Here is an 18,303-nt window from a genome sequence, read left to right on the forward strand (position 1 = left end):
CACTGCGCTACCCCTGCAGGGTAGAACCATTTAGATTGACCTACAGATAAAACATTGTTTAGATCTCTGCAGTGTAACTTTATCCATCTGAGATCAAACATTTATAGCCACTTAGGATGTTTCATTTGTGTTTTGTTTTTCTATATGATAATAATGGTTAACATAAACACAATAACCTTAAATTGTGTTATTGTGGTAGTTAGCCATAGCAAGTACTATGTTGTATTATAATATACTATCCACTATACGACAAGTATGCTAGTACTGTTGTGATACTGTAGCTTATGGGGTCAGCAGCTAATCTGTTTCTCTAACCTAAGACTTGTGTGTCAAGTGGCCCTCCAGGTGTAAAACGCCTGAAACCCTGTCCTAATGCTGACTGACTATGGTTGACAGACTCATTACTTGACCTGGTGCCCTTGCATTTATTTATTCATTGATCGATCTAAACCTTCATGTGTTACCACCAGAGTAATTATTGTGCTAACAGGCAAGTTGAAGGTTTTACTGGAAGTAGAGACATGATAAGAAATATTTAAATGTCAATGAAATCCAAACAGTCATTTCAGGCTATTTCTTATTAAAAGAAATGTATGTCTCATACGTTGTTATTCATTCCTGTACTGTGTAACTTGAACTTATCTACCATATTCTTAGTAGTTATGTTCCTATTCTACAGGTAATCATTTTATTCAAACCAAAGATGAATAATAGCTGATAGAGGACATCCTTCAGACATGTCACTTGTAAAAACCAAAGGTAGGACCAGTAGAGAAAATGAGAGAACCAACACAGGAAAGAAACCGAAGGAAAAAGGACAAAATAATTGTTACAAACCACCACCTGCAGTGACAAATGGAAAAGAAACAGTAGACCAGAAAGAAGAGGTCAATGGCAAAGGGAAGACTAAAAAGGGAGAGAGTAAAATGAAAAAGCAAGGGGAGAATAGCAAGAAAGGTAAAGAGCAGACTAAACAACAGCCGAAAGAGGAGAAAGGGAAGAAAACAGTGAATGGGAAAAGTCAGAATGGTAGATCATCCCCTCAGAAGGAGAAAAGCATGACAGTTGATGGCGGTACGAATAAAGCTATCAAATCTAAACCTGGATCAAAAATACCCCCAACCAAAGGAGGGAGGGCAGACACACCTACACCTATAACAAAGCCTGTGAAAAAAAGAGGTGTCATAGTGAGTGAAACAGAGGAGACTGAGGAATCTGAGAGCGAAGGAGAGAGTTCAGTGGAGGAGAGCGAGGAGGAGGAGGAGCTAGTTTGTATAGAGGAGACAACTGAGACAGAAGGGCTCGAGACAGAGGCGACACAGGATAGCAGCGAAGAGGAGGTTGAGGTGTCAGACACGGAGAGAAGCACAGGGGGGCAGGTAAAGGAAGAATCAGAAAAGGAACCTCCAGTGCAAATCAGGAAACGATGGGAACTTGAAGAGGAGCCAGTCAGTACCAGTGAGGAAGAGGAAGAATCAGTGGCAGTGACCAGCGATGGGGGTGAATCTGAGAAGGTAACTTCAAGGAAAAGAGGGTCGCCCAAGAAGGCCACCGCTGTGCCACCACTCAGTTTGACGACCAGCGTCACTGCACCGGTAGGGGGTCTGAAATCCAAGATGTTCATGAAAAAAAAGGGCCAAGCTCAAGAGAAGGTTGACAAACCTAAGAAAGCCCAGAAACCCACGAAAGCAGAGAAAAAGAAAGCAGAGAAAGCAAAGAAAGCTGAGAAAAAGAAAGCTGAAAAAGCTGAGGGAAAAAAAGGGAAAGGGAAACAGAAAGCTACTCCAGCAGAGGAAGAAGCCCAGCCTCTGAAAGATGTCTCCCTCAGCAAGGCTGACGCTGCAAAACACAAGGCCCAGATCCTGAAGCTAGCCAAACAAACAAAAACCTCCATCAAAGACAAGAATGCTTCTTCTTCCCCATTGGAGTCGCAGGAGGATGAGGCTGCCTCAACTTCATCCAAAGCCCCTAAAGGCCCATCACGGATGATGCTATTGAAATCAAAAGGAAATGACCTCAAAGCCTGTCTGGTTGAAGGAGAACAGGAACAAGCGGAAGAGGAGCAACAAGATGGTGAAGGAGAAACCAAACAGGGGAGCAGGAAAAACATTGGCCTGGTCCTGGGCAGAGTCAAGATGGCATCTGTTCGACAAAGGAGCAATACAATGCTGGTCAAGCCTGGAGAGGAAGCAACTACAGCCGGGTCTACAGATGCAGTCTCAGCCAAACCCACGGACAGTCTCGTTACTCGTAGGAAAGGTGTGACGACTCTACGCCATGTCTCGGGTTGGATCAGGGGGAAGATGCCCAAAGGGTTCAACCTGAGGAGTAAACTGAAAGTAGTGACCCAGGCCATTGGCTTCTCCCATTGGCTCCCTCTCCAAGCCATCAAACAGAGGGAGGGTGCCACTAGCTCCAAACACAGCCTGCTTAAACATCGGATGGCCATGCGTGTGGCTAGTAAGACCAGCCTAACCAGCAAGAAGAACCGAACCTCTGGAAACGGAGCCGAAGATAAGTCTGCTGTCACCCAGAAGAGGCAAGCGGGGGAGTCTGGTGACGACCCCCACTCCACCTCCCCTCCAGCAGCCATCGTGCTCCCCAGGATGAACAAGTTGGGCATGGGAAAGGCCAAAGGAATCCTACCAGCACAGCCATCCCAGACTGCTCAGCAAGCCTCCTCCTCCACCCCAGGCTCCAGCACTGCTGTGGGAGCCACCCTCGAAGCACCCAAGCCCCCCAAACCAGGAGCTAGACTGGTACTCCCGGTCAAACCGGACCTCACCCTCCTCAAGTCCATAAAGAAGCCTGTTCCTGGAGCAGCACCAGAGCTAAGGAGGACTGAAAGTACAAATGGGAGCACAGGAGCACAGAGACCCACACCGGAGACCAGCAACGAGGACAGGAAAAGGGAGGCGGCACTTAAAGGCAATGAGGGTTTCAGCATCCTCCAGGCAGCCAGGGGCAAACTGGGCAACGATCAATTCAAATTGACCAAGCTATCCAAGCCTCTTGCTACTGCTGCAATTGAAGTAGGACCCAGCCGTGGAGCTATAGTCCCAGACAGGGAGACAGGAGCTGCTTTTGCCGGACCCCCCACTGATGGTCCTGAGTCTGGAGAACCTGTCAGACTGACTGGAGAACCAGCCAGAGTTGAGTCTAGGGTGGGGTCGTACTATGAAGAAGAGGCTGATCGAGAGGTGGCCCAGCTGATGGGAGGGGGGGGGCTGTACCCCGTCGGCCCTCTGGAGGTGCACTGGGCTGGGACGACTCGCATGAGCGGAAACCCCCAGGTATGGATGACCTTTTGGTAATGAATTGTTTTCTTTTTATTATAATAATATCTAACAGAAAACATTTAAAATATGTGGATAGGAGGATAGCATTTCAGTTAACCAATTTCCGTAAGCCTCTCGGGTATCACGAAATGACTGATGTCGCGATACCGTCACAATTATAATTGTTACACAAAACTTCACTATGGTCCCCTCCCTCAACAGGACTGGCTGCGAGCGGATACCCTCCTGCCCCACCAGACAGTGGAGAAGCTGACCAAGTGGACGGTGTACGAGGATGGGAACCAGGCCAGGACTGTACCGACCCACAACGGGAGAGGACCCTGGGAATCTGAGGACCCTGCTCAGGACATGCTGGAGAGTCGTCTCAACAACACAACGGTACTGAGATTGTTCTGGCTTTATTTATTGAACTTACAGTATGTACCCGCGAAGCGCTGGACCAACGTCTTCACAGCACGGATAACTTCATTTGGACATGCTGTAGCTTCAGGGTAAGCATGTTTGAGAGCAAAACAGGCAATATAACTACTAACCCTTGTTCACTAAGCATCCCACTTCCTATTCACCGCTGTCAGTCTCTGTGTGTATTGACTAAAGCCTGTAACACAGACCTCTACTAGTTTATTTATTTTCTCGTCAGTACCAATACAATAGAGCATAGCACAGGCATACAGTGTATCAACTATCACAGTGACTCAGCCTTTCCCATGAATACAGATGTATTGGTTACCTGTGGTAGAGGGGCTCTGGGTGGGGTTACGGGACTGAGGGATATGGTTAGATTACAATGAAAAGAGAGAAAAACAGTTACTGCTAGACAAGAAATCTAGCTACAGAAAGAAGGCACAGTAAATGGGTTAGGAGAAAGATCCATTGTACATGGTTCTGGAGGGGGACGTGTGGCTGACATGTGCCTGCTCTGGCTGCACCTTCAGGTAGCGATGCCAGGGTCTGACCAGGCTGTGGAGGTGGACGAGGTGGAGGATCTATCCCAGCTTGAGTGAGTGAGAGAGAGCGCGTGCACACAGACAGGGTAATGGGAGTAACTGATTACATGTAATCTGATTGCATTTTGTTTTTTTGAACTGTGGACTTTACCTGCAAAAATATTGTAATCAGACTAGATACTTTTGAAAAACGAGATGAGTACTTCTTGGATGACTTATAATTCAGAAAGGATGTTTGCGGGAAAAAGATATGTTAGGACACCTTTCTGTTTTCATAATGACATTCAATTCACCATTGAAAGGTGGAAGTTTAAGTTTGTTCCACCTGAGCGAATCTGACAACCAGTCAGAGACACCAAATGTGTTTGATGGCTCCTTTGTCTTCTTCTAATGCTTCTTAAGGGAAAAGTCATCCTAAAGAAAGTAATCACGTTACCGATTTGGGGTAATCAAAAAAATTACGTTACTGATTACAATTATGGACAGGCAACTTGTAACTGTGATGGATTACATTTAGAAGGTACCCTACACACACACACCTCTCTTTGTTAACTGGTGTATGTCTCCAGGGAGGTGTGTGAGAGCTCTGTGCTGCTGAATCTGAAGAAGAGGTTTCACCGGGACTCCATCTACGTATGTAACCTTACAACTGAACACGAGGAAAAACTCAGACTGATCTCTCTCTCCATATAAACATGTATATCTCAGCTCTACCTCTCAGCCATATCAGATAACCATCATCTTCCCTGTGTGTCCCAGACGTACATAGGTAACATGCTGCTGTCACTTAACCCCTTCAAGCCCCTTAACCTCTACACAGAGGACCTCCGACAGCAGTACCAGGGCAAGGAGCAGAAACGCAACCCTCCGTGAGTAACAGCAGAGTAACCCAGGAGTAAATCAAGAGTAAACCCTAGAATTAACCAAAGCCACTGTAATGACAGAATAACACAATTATAACTATGTTGCCAATCTGAGTGACAGCAGAGTAACAAGCACAGAGTAACGCCTAAGGAATCCACCTGTTGCTAATGTAAGTCTGTGGGTGTGTATCTATTTGTGCAGCCATGTCTATGCCATCGCCGATGCAGCCTTCAGCCAATCTCAGAGCTCACCACAAGAACAGTGCATCGTCATAAGGTATGTCAGAGGCACCAGTCTCTTTCTTTCTCTCTTTCCTGTTCTCCTTCTCTCTTTAGAGGACTGTATTGACCTATCATCTTGTCTACAACTGTTCTGAAGTGTATTCTGTCTTTCTACAGTGGTCAGAGTGGATCAGGTAAGACTGAGGCCACCAAGCTTATAGTCCACTACCTCAGCTCCATGTACCAAGGCAGGAACAACAACCTCAGACAGCCCATGGAGGTGCTGCCGATTCTAGAGAGTTTTGGTAATGCCAAGACCATCCTCAACAACAACTCCAGTCGCTTTGGCAAATACCTTCACATCCACATTCTCCAGTATGTCCTCCTCTAGGAACCTCATCTCTTTCACTCTGTAGAGAAACAAAGTTGCGTTCAATTGGCATGGAACTGGAGGAAAAAAATGCATTTTAATCTTTTTAATTGCTCGACAGGGGTGTGGTGGTGGGGACTTCGCTGTCAAAGTACCTTCTTGAGAAGTCACGCGTGGTCTTCCAGGTGAGGTCTTCGTGTGAGACGACTGGGTGCATATTCCTCATAGCCACAGTCTGACACTTTACTCATGGTTTACCTAACTTGTACTGTCTCTGCATTAGTCCGATGAGGAGAGGAACTACCATGTGTTCTATGAGCTGCTGGCGGGGATGAACGACTGGGATAAACAGGAGCTCTATCTGCAGGGAGCAGAGACATACTACTACCTCAACCAAGTAAGCCCCAATTAGTAGAATCAGTAGGATCAAATGAATAGAATCCGTTAGTAGAATCAAAAAACCCTGGACATCCCAGGTGTTCCCTGGACCAGGATTGAGGGAACAATCAGTCGAGCTGAATAGATGACTTCGCCCTCCCTCTCTGTGTCAGGGCGGGTCCTGTGAGCTGAAGGGGAAGCTGGACAAACAGGACTTCCTGTTGTTGGTCCAGTGCTTTGAGACGATTGGTCTACATGCCGACCAGATCTCCACAGTCTGGGCCATCCTCTCCTCCATACTACAGCTGGGGAATATCTGCTTCAGTTCCTACGAGGTGTGTGTGAGAGAGTGGGTAAGGGAGGGTGAGTGTATTCTTAGGGGAGGAGGTATCTGTCTGTGCTCAAAGAGGATGTGAGTTGTTCAGAGTAGTATGCATTTTGAAGTTTGCACATGTTTTGGATGTTTTTCATTCATTTGTATGTTTGATATACCGTATATGTGAGAAACAGACACTAAAGAAATATCTAATACTGTACTTTTGTGTGTATCTAGAGTGAGTCGTTTGAGGTGGCCCGTATCTTCAGTGAGGCGGAGGCCAGGAGAGTAGGTTCTCTCTTGCAGGTGTCTTCAGAGGCCCTACAGACAGTCATCACACACAAAGTCACGGTCAGAACAAACCCTTCGCCATGCCTTCACCCTTTAATCTTCTTGAACTATTCATACATTAGCTGATCTACAGTGCCTTCAGAAAGTATTCGTACCCTTTGACTTATTACACATTTAGTTAGTGTGAATTCAAAATGGATTTAATGGATTTTCTTCTCACCTATCTACACACAACATTCATAAGAACAAAGTGAAAACATTTCCATTTATTGTAAAAGGAAATATAGAAATACAGTATCTAATTTCCAGAAGTATTCACACCCCTGAGACAATCATTTGTAGAAGCACTTTTGGCAGTGATTACAGCTTTGAGTCTTTCTGGGTCAGTCTCTGAGCTTTCCACACCTGGATTGTGCAACATTTGCCCATTATTATGTTTTACATTTTTTCAAGCTCTGTCAAATCGGTTGTTGATCATAGCTTGACAACAATTTTTAGGTCTTCCCGTAGATCTTCAAGTAGATTCAAGTCAAATTGTAACTTTGCCACTCAGGAACATTCACGGTCTTCATGGTAAGCAACTCCAGTTTAGATGTGGCCTTGTGTTTTAGGTTATTGTCCTGCTGAAAGGTGAATTCATCTCCCAGTGTCTGGTGAAAAGCAGACTTAACCAGGTTTTCCTCTAGGATTTTTCCTGTGCTTAGCTCCATTCAGTAAAATGTTTTATCCTGGAAAAACTCCCCAGTCCTTAACGATTACAAGCATACCCATAACATAATGCAGCCACCACTATGCTTGAAAATATGGAGGCTGGTACTCAGTAAAGTGTTGTATTGGATTTGCCCCATACAAAACTCTTTGTATACAGGACAAAAAGTTAATTGCATTGCCACATTTTTTGCAGTGTTACTTCAGTGCCTTGTTGCAAACATGAATGATGTTTTGGAAGATTTTTATTCTGTACTGGCTTCCCTTTCACTCTGTCAATTAGGTTAGTATTGTGGAATAACTACAATGTTGTTGAGCCATTCTCAGTTTTCTCCTATCACAGCCATTAAACTCTTCAACTGTTTCAAAGTCACCGTTTGTTTTTATTTTTACCCATCTACCAATAGGGACCCTTTGTGAGGCATTGGACAACCTCCTTGGTCTTTGTAGTTGAATCTGTGTCTGAAATTCACTGATCGCGTGAGGGACCTTACAGATAACTATGTGTGGGATACAGAGATGACGTAGTCATTCAAAAATCATGCTAAATACTTTATTTCACACAGAGCAACGTATTTTGTTCATTGTTAAGCAAATGGTTACTCCTGAACTTATTTATGCTTGCCATAACTAAGGGGTTGAATACTTATTGACTCAAGGCATTTCAGCTTTTCATTTTTAATTGATTTGTAAGAATGGGAAAAACATAATTCCACTTTGACATTATTGTGTGTAGGCCAGTGAAAAAAAATCATCTCAATTGAATTGAATTTAAATTCAGGCTGTAACACAACAGAACGTGGAAAAAGTCAAGGGGTGTGAATTTTTTTCTGAAGGCACTGTACCTGTCCCTCCTCAGGAGACAACCTATGACAGGATCTACTGCCCCCTGTCTGTGGAAAGTGCCATAGAATCCAGGTACTGACCGAGTCATGCACTGCGTGTGAGTGAGCTCCTCCACCTTATATTTGGAGTTAATCAATACTATCTAGAGCAGCATAGAAAAATAATTAGCTATTATCTATCCCTTTCTCCTAGAGATGCCATAGCCAAGGCCCTGTACTCTGTGTTGTTCGATTGGCTTTTGGAGCAGATCAATGATTGGCTGAGCCCTACAGAAATGGACAGCACCGTGGGGATAGTGGACATCTACGGCTTTGAGGTGGGCGGCAATGAGGACCACAGTAAATGTTTAATGGAGAATGTGCGATTTAATCTAATGATAATATGCTAGATTGTGTGCTAGATTAGGGTTGGAGCGAAAACCTCCAGAACTGCAGCTATCTAGGAACAGAGTTGGGCAGCCCTATTGTATGCATTTATTAAACATATATTTACCTGTGTGTTGTAGGACCTGGGAGTGAACAGCTTTGAACAGCTGTGTATTAACTTTGCCAACGAGCAGCTACAGCACTTTGTCAACAAGGCCGTGGTGACCCAGGAACAGGTCAGTGGGCTAGGGGTCAGAGTTCACAAGTCAAACAATCAGTCATTGTGCGTCTCTAATAGTTAATGGGGTTGACATTCATGAATCCTGATTAAAAATGGTGGCGCTTGTGCGTTCGTGTGTGTGTTCTCCAGGAAGAGTACAGTGCAGAGCAGATCCAGTGGTACCCCGTCCCACTGCAGGACTTCCACTCCTGTCTAGACCTCATCTCCTCCAGACCACATGGTATCCTCCGTATACTGGATGACCAGACCTGCCTACCCCAGGCCACCGACCACACCTTCCTCCAAAAGTGCCATTATCACCATGGGAACAGCCCATACTACACTAAACCCAAGATCCCTCTGCCTGTCTTCACTGTCTATCACTACGCCGGAGCTGTCACGTACCAGGTGGTTCTAGCTTCTTAAGTGTTTAGGAACCACTGAGTTAGGACATGTTTATATGGATGGACAGAGTGATTTTTTTTCTTTACATTCCTCTCTCTCCATAGGTCCATAACTTTCTGAATAAGAACCATGATCAGTTCCGTACAGAGGTAGTTGAGCTGTTTGCTCGGAGTAAACTGAAGGTGAACTTGTAATTCCTGTAGGCTTAAGGGGATTCAATCAATCAATCACTCACTCAATTACCCATTCAATCAATCAATCGATCTCTGTATCTCAGATGGTGTCAGGGCTGTTCCGTAAGGTGCAGGATAATTACCTGCAGCAGAGAGAGTTGGGCTGGAGGGGTAAAGGTCACAGACAACAGCCCTCCACGGTGGCAGCACACTTCCAACAGTCCCTGACTGAGCTCACCACACGACTAGAGAGGTCAGGGTCTTTTACAAGAAGGCAAAATATATTTTCATTTTGTTTGTTGAGAGAAGCAAGGCAGTGGTGGATGACCTGTGTTGTTTCCTTCCATCCAGGTGTAAAACCACCTTTATTCGGTGTTTCAAGCCAAATTATGTCAAGGTGGGTATGCAACATTAAATGTAGCCAATTGCACCTTTTCTAGGCCAAAAGTTACAAACCTATATGATCTCGTATCCTGTCCGTCTGCCCTCAGCTTCCCGGTATCTTTGATGTGGACTATGTGTCAACCCAGCTGAGGCATGCTGGGATACTTGAGACCATCACCATCAGGAAGGAGGGATTCCCCATCCGCATCCCCTTCTCCTTCTTTATGGAGAGGTACTGGACAAACCAACCAACGCAAACTAATATTCATTCACACGGTTTAACCCCCATCCACACACATACAGTACCAACCGTACAGTATACTAGCATCTCACTGGGAGATAGTCAAACTCAGAGCCAACCACCACTTGCTGCTTCATAGATCTAGGTGAGCTTCTCCTCAAATGGTTATTATCCCTCTTGTCCCATCTCCCTCTTACCCAGGTATGGGATCCTCCTGGTGGAGCGACCAGCCACCATGTCTGATAAGGAGCAGACCGTGGCGTTGCTGAACTTTGTAGGGGCTGATGAGGGACAGTACCAGCTAGGACTCACTAAGGTACCTAAGAAGCCACTGTAACGTTGTACAGTTGTTTCATAGAAGAAAAATAAGCTCTATCCAAGCAAGCCAAGTCTAGTATCTTAGACCAGGGTCTAAAGAGTAAACTTGATCGTGTGTGTGTGGTGTGTGTGTGTGGTGTGTGTGTGTGTGTGTGTGTGTGTGTGTGTGTGTGTGTGTGTGTGTGTGTGTGTGTGTGTGTGTGTGTGGCGCTAGCAAAGATCCAACATCTGCTTGCAAATGTGCATATCTCACAGGTTCTGAAGGGAATGAATAACAAAACTGTTCAAGCGGTGAGAAAGTGGGATATGCTTAAACACACACGTGACGTTATCTTCCTGAGCCTAAGAGAGGGGGGTTTGGGTGTCACGGATTTTGAGTGGATTTACACTGCTACCAGACTGACTCACCTGTTGAACATGCTCAACACTGACGACTCCACAGCTGGGGAGTTAGCCAGAGCTTCCCTCCTTCTACCCCTACAGAGGAGGAAGGTCCAACTGGCCACGGACACTGAAGACAACTTAATGGGCTTCAGGCGGAAGGCCAATGGAAAATTGGACACTTGTGCTGTGGCTTTTGGAGTCTGGTCAGACTAGCTGGACCTCAACGACCTGTGTAACAGGACTGGAGTGGAGCTCAGATGGACACGGTCTCATATGCAAACGGAGCCAGTGACTGCCTCTGTAGTTGTGTAAGACCCCTGTGTAGTTGTCTGACCCCTGTGTAGTTGTCTGACCCCTGTGTAGTTGTCTGACCCCTGTGTAGTTGTCTGACCCCTGTGTAGTTGTCTGACCCCTGTGTAGTTGTCTGACCCCTGTGTAGTTGTCTGACCCCTGTGTAGTTGTCTGACCCCTGTGTAGTTGTCAGACCCCTGTGTAGTTGTCAGACCCCTGTGTAGTTGTCAGAACCCTGTGTATTTGTCAGAACCCTGTGTATTTGTCAGACCCCTGTGTAGTTGTCAGACCCCTGTGTATTTGTCAGACCCCTGTGTAGTTGTCAGACCCCTGTGTAGTTGTCAGACCCCTGTGTAGTTGTCAGACCCCTGTGTAGTTGTCAGACCCCTGTGTAGTTGTCAGACCCCTGTGTAGTTGTCAGACCCCTGTGTTGTTGTGTCAGACCCCTGTGTTGTTGTGTCAGACCCCTGTGTTGTTGTGTCAGACCCCTGTGTAGTTGTGTCAGACCCCAGTGTTGTTGTGTATGACCCCAGTGTTGTTGTGTATGACCCCAGTGTTGTTGTGTATGACCCCTGTGTTGTTGTGTATGACCCCTGTGTTGTTGTGTCAGACCCCTGTGTTGTTGTGTCAGACCCCTGTGTTGTTGTGTCAGACCCCTGTGTTGTTGTGTCAGACCCCAGTGTAGTTGTGTCAGACCCCAGTGTAGTTGTGTCAGACCCCAGTGTAGTTGTGTCAGACCCCAGTGTAGTTGTGTCAGACCCCAGTGTAGTTGTGTCAGACCCCAGTGTAGTTGTGTCAGACCCCTGTGTTGTTGTGTCAGACCCTTGTGTTGTTGTGTCAGACCCCAGTGTAGTTGTGTCAGACCCCAGTGTAGTTGTGTCAGACCCCAGTGTAGTTGTGTCAGACCCCTGTGTTGTTGTGTCAGACCCCTGTGTTGTTGTGTCAGACCCCTGTGTTGTTGTGTCAGACCCCTGTGTTGTTGTGTCAGACCCCTGTGTTGTTGTGTCAGACCCCTGTGTTGTTGTGTCAGACCCCTGTGTTGTTGTGTCAGACCCCTGTGTTGTTGTGTCAGACCCCTGTGTTGTTGTGTCAGACCCCTGTGTTGTTGTGTCAGACCCCTGTGTTGCTGTGTCAGACCCCTGTGTTGTTGTGTCAGACCCCTGTGTTGTTGTGTCAGACCCCTGTGTTGTTGTGTCAGACCCCTGTGTTGTTGTGTCAGACCCCTGTGTTGTTGTGTCAGACCCCTGTGTTGTTGTGTCAGACCCCTGTGTTGTTGTGTCAGACCCCTGTGTTGTTGTGTCAGACCCCTGTGTTGTTGTGTCAGACCCCTGTGTTGTTGTGTCAGACCCCTGTGTTGTTGTGTAAGACCCCTGTGTTGTTGTGTAAGACCCCTGTGTAGGTGTCAGACCCCTGTGTTGTTGTGTATGACTCCTGTGTTGTTGTGTATGACCCCTGTGTTGTGTCAGACCCCTGTGTTGTTGTGTCAGACCCCTGTGTTGTTGTGTCAGACCCCTGTGTTGTTGTGTCAGACCCCTGTGTTGTTGTGTCAGACCCCTGTGTTGTTGTGTAAGACCCCTGTGTTGTTGTGTCAGACCCCTGTGTTGTTGTGTCAGACCCCTGTGTTGTTGTGTCAGACCCCTGTGTTGTTGTGTAAGACCCCAGTGGTGTTGTGTAAGACCCCAGTGTTGTTGTGTCAGACCCCAGTGTTGTTGTGTCAGACCCCAGTGTTGTTGTGTAAGACCCCAGTGTTGTTGTGTAAGACCCCAGTGTTGTTGTGTAAGACCCCAGTGTTGTTGTGTAAGACCCCAGTGTTGTTGTGTAAGACCCCAGTGTTGTTGTGTAAGACCCCAGTGTTGTTGTGTAAGACCCCAGTGTTGTTGTGTAAGACCCCAGTGTTGTTGTGTAAGACCCCAGTGTTGTTGTGTCAGACCCCAGTGTTGTTGTGTCAGACCCCAGTGTTGTTGTGTCAGACCCCAGTGTTGTTGTGTCAGACCCCTGTGTTGTTGTGTCAGACCCCTGTGTTGTTGTGTCAGACCCCTGTGTTGTTGTGTCAGACCCCTGTGTTGTTGTGTCAGACCCCTGTGTAGTTGTCAGACCCCTGTGTAGTTGTCAGACCCCTGTGTAGTTGTCAGACCCCTGTGTAGTTGTGTCAGACCCCTGTGTAGTTGTGTCAGACCCCTGTGTTGTTGTGTCAGACCCCTGTGTTGTTGTGTCAGACCCCTGTGTAGTTGTCAGACCCCTGTGTTGTTGTGTCAGACCCCTGTGTTGTTGTGTAAGACCCCTGTGTTGTTGTGTAAGACCCCTGTGTTGTTGTGTATGACCCCTGTGTAGTTGTGAATGACCCACGTGTTGTTGTGTATGACCCCTGTGTAGTTGTGTATGACCCCTGTGTAGTTGTGTCAGACCCCTGTGTTGTTGTGTCAGACCCCTGTGTTGTTGTGTCAGACCCCTGTGTAGTTGTGTCAGACCCCAGTGTTGTTGTGTATGACCCCAGTGTTGTTGTGTATGACCCCAGTGTTGTTGTGTATGACCCCTGTGTTGTTGTGTCAGACCCCTGTGTTGTTGTGTCAGACCCCTGTGTTGTTGTGTCAGACCCCTGTGTTGTTGTGTCAGACCCCTGTGTTGTTGTGTCAGACCCCAGTGTAGTTGTGTCAGACCCCAGTGTAGTTGTGTCAGACCCCTGTGTTGTTGTGTCAGACCCCAGTGTAGTTGTGTCAGACCCCAGTGTAGTTGTGTCAGACCCCAGTGTAGTTGTCAGACCCCAGTGTAGTTGTGTCAGACCCCAGTGTAGTTGTGTCAGACCCCAGTGTAGTTGTGTCAGACCCCAGTGTAGTTGTCAGACCCCTGTGTTGTTGTGTCAGACCCCTGTGTTGTTGTGTCAGACCCCTGTGTTGTTGTGTCAGACCCCTGTGTTGTTGTGTCAGACCCCTGTGTTGTTGTGTCAGACCCCTGTGTTGTTGTGTCAGACCCCTGTGTTGTTGTGTCAGACCCCTGTGTTGTTGTGTCAGACCCCTGTGTTGTTGTGTCAGACCCCTGTGTTGTTGTGTCAGACCCCTGTGTTGTTGTGTCAGACCCCTGTGTTGTTGTGTCAGACCCCTGTGTTGTTGTGTCAGACCCCTGTGTTGTTGTGTCAGACCCCTGTGTTGTTGTGTAAGACCCCTGTGTAGGTGTCAGACCCCTGTGTTGTTGTGTATGACTCATGTGTTGTTGTGTATGACCCCTGTGTTGTGTCAGATCCCTGTGTTGTTGTGTCAGACCCCTGTGTTGTTGTGTAAGACCCCTGTGTTGTTGTGTAAGACCCCTGTGTTGTTGTGTCAGACCCCAGTGTTGTTGTGTAAGACCCCTGTGTTGTTGTGTAAGACCCCTGTGTTGTTGTGTAAGACCCCAGTGTTGTTGTGTAAGACCCCAGTGTTGTTGTGTCAGACCCCAGTGTTGTTGTGTCAGACCCCAGTGTTGTTGTGTAAGACCCCAGTGTTGTTGTGTAAGACCCCAGTGTTGTTGTGTCAGACCCCAGTGTTGTTGTGTCAGACCCCAGTGTTGTTGTGTCAGACCCCAGTGTTGTTGTGTCAGACCCCTGTGTTGTTGTGTCAGACCCCTGTGTTGTTGTGTCAGACCCCTGTGTTGTTGTGTCAGACCCCTGTGTTGTTGTGTCAGACCCCTGTGTTGTTGTGTCAGACCCCTGTGTTGTTGTGTCAGACCCCTGTGTTGTTGTGTCAGACCCCTGTGTTGTTGTGTCAGACCCCTGTGTTGTTGTGTCAGACCCCTGTGTTGTTGTGTCAGACCCCTGTGTTGTTGTGTAAGACCCCTGTGTAGGTGTCAGACCCCTGTGTTGTTGTGTATGACTCATGTGTTGTTGTGTATGACCCCTGTGTTGTGTCAGATCCCTGTGTTGTTGTGTCAGACCCCTGTGTTGTTGTGTAAGACCCCTGTGTTGTTGTGTAAGACCCCTGTGTTGTTGTGTCAGACCCCAGTGTTGTTGTGTAAGACCCCTGTGTTGTTGTGTAAGACCCCTGTGTTGTTGTGTAAGACCCCAGTGTTGTTGTGTAAGACCCCAGTGTTGTTGTGTCAGACCCCAGTGTTGTTGTGTAAGACCCCAGTGTTGTTGTGTAAGACCCCAGTGTTGTTGTGTCAGACCCCAGTGTTGTTGTGTCAGACCCCAGTGTTGTTGTGTCAGACCCCAGTGTTGTTGTGTCAGACCCCTGTGTTGTTGTGTCAGACCCCTGTGTTGTTGTGTCAGACCCCTGTGTTGTTGTGTCAGACCCCTGTGTTGTTGTGTCAGACCCCTGTGTTGTCGTGTCAGACCCCTGTGTTGTCGTGTCAGACCCCTGTGTTGTCGTGTCAGACCCCTGTGTTGTCGTGTCAGACCCCTGTGTTGTCGTGTCAGACCCCTGTGTTGTCGTGTCAGACCCCTGTGTTGTCGTGTCAGACCCCTGTGTTGTCGTGTCAGACCCCTGTGTTGTCGTGTCAGACCCCTGTGTTGTCGTGTCAGACCCCTGTGTTGTCGTGTCAGACCCCTGTGTTGCCGTGTCAGACCCCTGTGTTGCCGTGTCAGACCCCTGTGTTGCCGTGTCAGACCCCTGTGTTGCCGTGTCAGACCCCTGTGTTGCCGTGTCAGACCCCTGTGTTGTCGTGTCAGACCCCTGTGTTGTCGTGTCAGACCCCTGTGTTGTCGTGTCAGACCCCTGTGTTGTCGTGTCAGACCCCTGTGTTGTCGTGTCAGACCCCTGTGTTGTCGTGTCAGACCCCTGTGTTGTCGTGTCAGACCCCTGTGTTGTCGTGTCAGACCCCTGTGTTGTCGTGTCAGACCCCTGTGTTGTCGTGTCAGACCCCTGTGTTGTCGTGTCAGACCCCTGTGTTGTCGTGTCAGACCCCTGTGCTGTCGTGTCAGACCCCTGTGCTGTCGTGTCAGACCCCTGTGCTGTCGTGTCAGACCCCTGTGCTGTCGTGTCAGACCCCTGTGCTGTCGTGTCAGACCCCTGTGTTGTCGTGTATGACCCCTGTGTTGTCGTGTATGACCCCTGTGTTGTCGTGTATGACCCCTGTGTTGTCGTGTAAGACCCCTGTGTTGTCGTGTAAGACCCCTGTGTTGTCGTGTAAGACCCCTGTGTTGTTGCGGAAGCTTCTGTTGCCCATGATGGAACATCTCATCCTACATCGAGGACAACACTCCTTGGTTTCAGATGGATGCAGCTACGACAGCACTGGACCGGCCTGCGTCCCTGATCTGGACTGTGCTGACCACTCTGTCTCCCATTCAATGTAGCACAATACTTTTACTGTTAAAGCGAGGCTGCAAATTTTACAAACAAAATATAATCTATCGCTCTGGTACCCTGCAAACCGTGATCCATTTTTTATTCTACATACATAAAATTCACTAAAGCTCTGAAGCTTATTAAAGATTACTGATACTATCAAGAGCAGTGTGCGGTTTCCTTTTTCATTCATCTTGTTCAACTGTTGCTATGCACCTGCAAAAAGTTTGCTCAGATGTGCGAGTGCCTTTTGAATCAAATGTAATGAAGTCTGTTGCCAATGTTGTGAATGGTTGCTGTTCGTTGATAGTCGTGACCGATTTCGCTACCTGATAGCCAGCGTTGTGAGACAAGTTGTCTCACCAATAGCACATATCCATAAATATTGCTGTCCCTGCTGGTCATCTATGAACGTTTGAACATCTTGGCCATGTTCTGTTATAATCTCCACTCAGCACAGCCAGAAGAGAACTGGCCATCCCTCAGAGCCTGGTTCCTCTCTAGGTTTCTTCCTGGGTTCTGGCCTTTCTAGGGAGTTTTTCCTGGTCACCCTACTTCTGCATTGCTTGCTGTTTGGGGTTTTAGGCTGGGTTTCTGTACAGTGCTTTGTGACATCATCTGATGTAAAAGAAGTGGGCTTTATAAATACATTTGATTGATTGATTGATTGTGTAAGAGGAACCTGGTTTAATGCTGATGTGTTTTCCTGTGTGCCAAATATGGCAGATGTTGTTGTGAGGGGAGGCGCTCATTTTGGAAGTTGGCTGCTCATTTGACGACTGCATGGAGCAGGCCATTGCTGACAAGCTTCTTAATTACCAGCCCCTCGTGGCACGCTCGGACAGCCTCGGGTGTAGGTGCAAGCTGCTGGCGCTGATATTTGGCCGTCTCGACCACGTACAGAGGCTTGCAGTGCGTGGCATCCAGATTGTGGGCCTGCCAAAAACTAGGGCAAAGCAATTGGCTAGATACTGCTCTGTTTCAGCTGTCGTGGTATGCTAGCTGTTTGGAGAAAGAGTACATTCTGTACACTTGAGTGCCGTTTGAAAAGTTTGGATCCTTTTTGAATGTAAATTGGATTGGTGGATTCAAATGAAGTATTTCATGTGTGGCGTGCATGCAGGTGTTTCTGAAGGAGGTGCTGTACCAGTGTGTGGAGGACAAGTGGAACAGCACTCAGACCTGGGCTGCGGTTACCATCCAGAGGAACATCAGAGGGTTCATTTGCAGACGTAACTTTAGGTTCTTCAAACAAAAGGCCATTGTCATCCAGAGCCACATACGAGGACATCAGGCCAGGTATGGAGAGATGAGAGAGAGAGAGAGATGTGTAAACAAGGGAGGAGACAGAAGAAAAAATAAAAATATTGAGATTGCAGTTTGTGTGTCCACCTGAAAGTGACTGACTGGCGCCCCGTCTGTGTACAGGCAGTATTACAAGCGTCTGAGACTGTCCTTCACTCAGTTCTGGGCTGCGATGATGATCACCAGGAACACAATCAAGAGACGACAGTGGAGGGTAAGATACATGTACATGTACACACACACACACACACACACACACACACACACACACACACACACACACACACACACACACACACACACACACACACACACACACACACACACAGTAATCAGCCTATCTATAACTGAGACAATTATTGTGTTACTTGGCAACCATATTATGTTTACAGCCTTTATAGATAGTGCTATAAATTCCTGCCTCAGTCCATTCTGTTGCACAACACCAGTGGTAAAGGATCCCTATCACAGGTGTAAAGAAGGAATGTTTTTCCCCCTTCCCTCTCTCCCACCCTGAAGTCATTACCTTCCATGTTTTGCCTGAATCCTCCTTGAATGCATCTTAATACTGTTGTTGTACCGTAATATAATACCTTACGTAGTCTACTACTGTAGTTTAATCCTATGGCCTTGGACCAGCGTGGGAGCCTGGCTGTTTTTACGTTTATTGTGCTATATTGTTGCCTTGGTAAAGTTTTACAAACTGTATGAATGTTGCTTTG

At 47.3% G+C, this 18,303-nt stretch overlaps 1 protein-coding gene across 1 annotated transcript in view; it reads left to right on the forward strand.

Moving 5' to 3' along the window:
• Positions 1 to 926: 926 nt before the first annotated feature.
• Positions 927 to 18,303, forward strand: part of LOC129828509 (unconventional myosin-XV-like) — a 37,990-nt gene continuing 20,613 nt past the window's right edge. The window contains exons 1-22 of the mRNA XM_055889536.1: positions 927 to 3,293; positions 3,501 to 3,677; positions 4,235 to 4,299; positions 4,816 to 4,879; positions 5,006 to 5,115; positions 5,312 to 5,386; positions 5,509 to 5,706; positions 5,823 to 5,886; positions 5,985 to 6,098; positions 6,253 to 6,414; positions 6,633 to 6,746; positions 8,254 to 8,312; positions 8,433 to 8,556; positions 8,746 to 8,841; positions 8,976 to 9,233; positions 9,335 to 9,412; positions 9,508 to 9,656; positions 9,755 to 9,800; positions 9,895 to 10,019; positions 10,230 to 10,344; positions 17,400 to 17,575; positions 17,705 to 17,795. Coding sequence (XP_055745511.1) covers positions 927 to 3,293; positions 3,501 to 3,677; positions 4,235 to 4,299; positions 4,816 to 4,879; positions 5,006 to 5,115; positions 5,312 to 5,386; positions 5,509 to 5,706; positions 5,823 to 5,886; positions 5,985 to 6,098; positions 6,253 to 6,414; positions 6,633 to 6,746; positions 8,254 to 8,312; positions 8,433 to 8,556; positions 8,746 to 8,841; positions 8,976 to 9,233; positions 9,335 to 9,412; positions 9,508 to 9,656; positions 9,755 to 9,800; positions 9,895 to 10,019; positions 10,230 to 10,344; positions 17,400 to 17,575; positions 17,705 to 17,795 — 4,827 coding nt within the window. The remainder of the gene's footprint in view (positions 3,294 to 3,500; positions 3,678 to 4,234; positions 4,300 to 4,815; positions 4,880 to 5,005; positions 5,116 to 5,311; positions 5,387 to 5,508; positions 5,707 to 5,822; positions 5,887 to 5,984; positions 6,099 to 6,252; positions 6,415 to 6,632; positions 6,747 to 8,253; positions 8,313 to 8,432; positions 8,557 to 8,745; positions 8,842 to 8,975; positions 9,234 to 9,334; positions 9,413 to 9,507; positions 9,657 to 9,754; positions 9,801 to 9,894; positions 10,020 to 10,229; positions 10,345 to 17,399; positions 17,576 to 17,704; positions 17,796 to 18,303) is intronic.

Source organism: Salvelinus fontinalis, chromosome 30 (genome assembly GCF_029448725.1).
Source record: "Salvelinus fontinalis isolate EN_2023a chromosome 30, ASM2944872v1, whole genome shotgun sequence".
NCBI lineage: Eukaryota > Metazoa > Chordata > Actinopteri > Salmoniformes > Salmonidae > Salvelinus > Salvelinus fontinalis.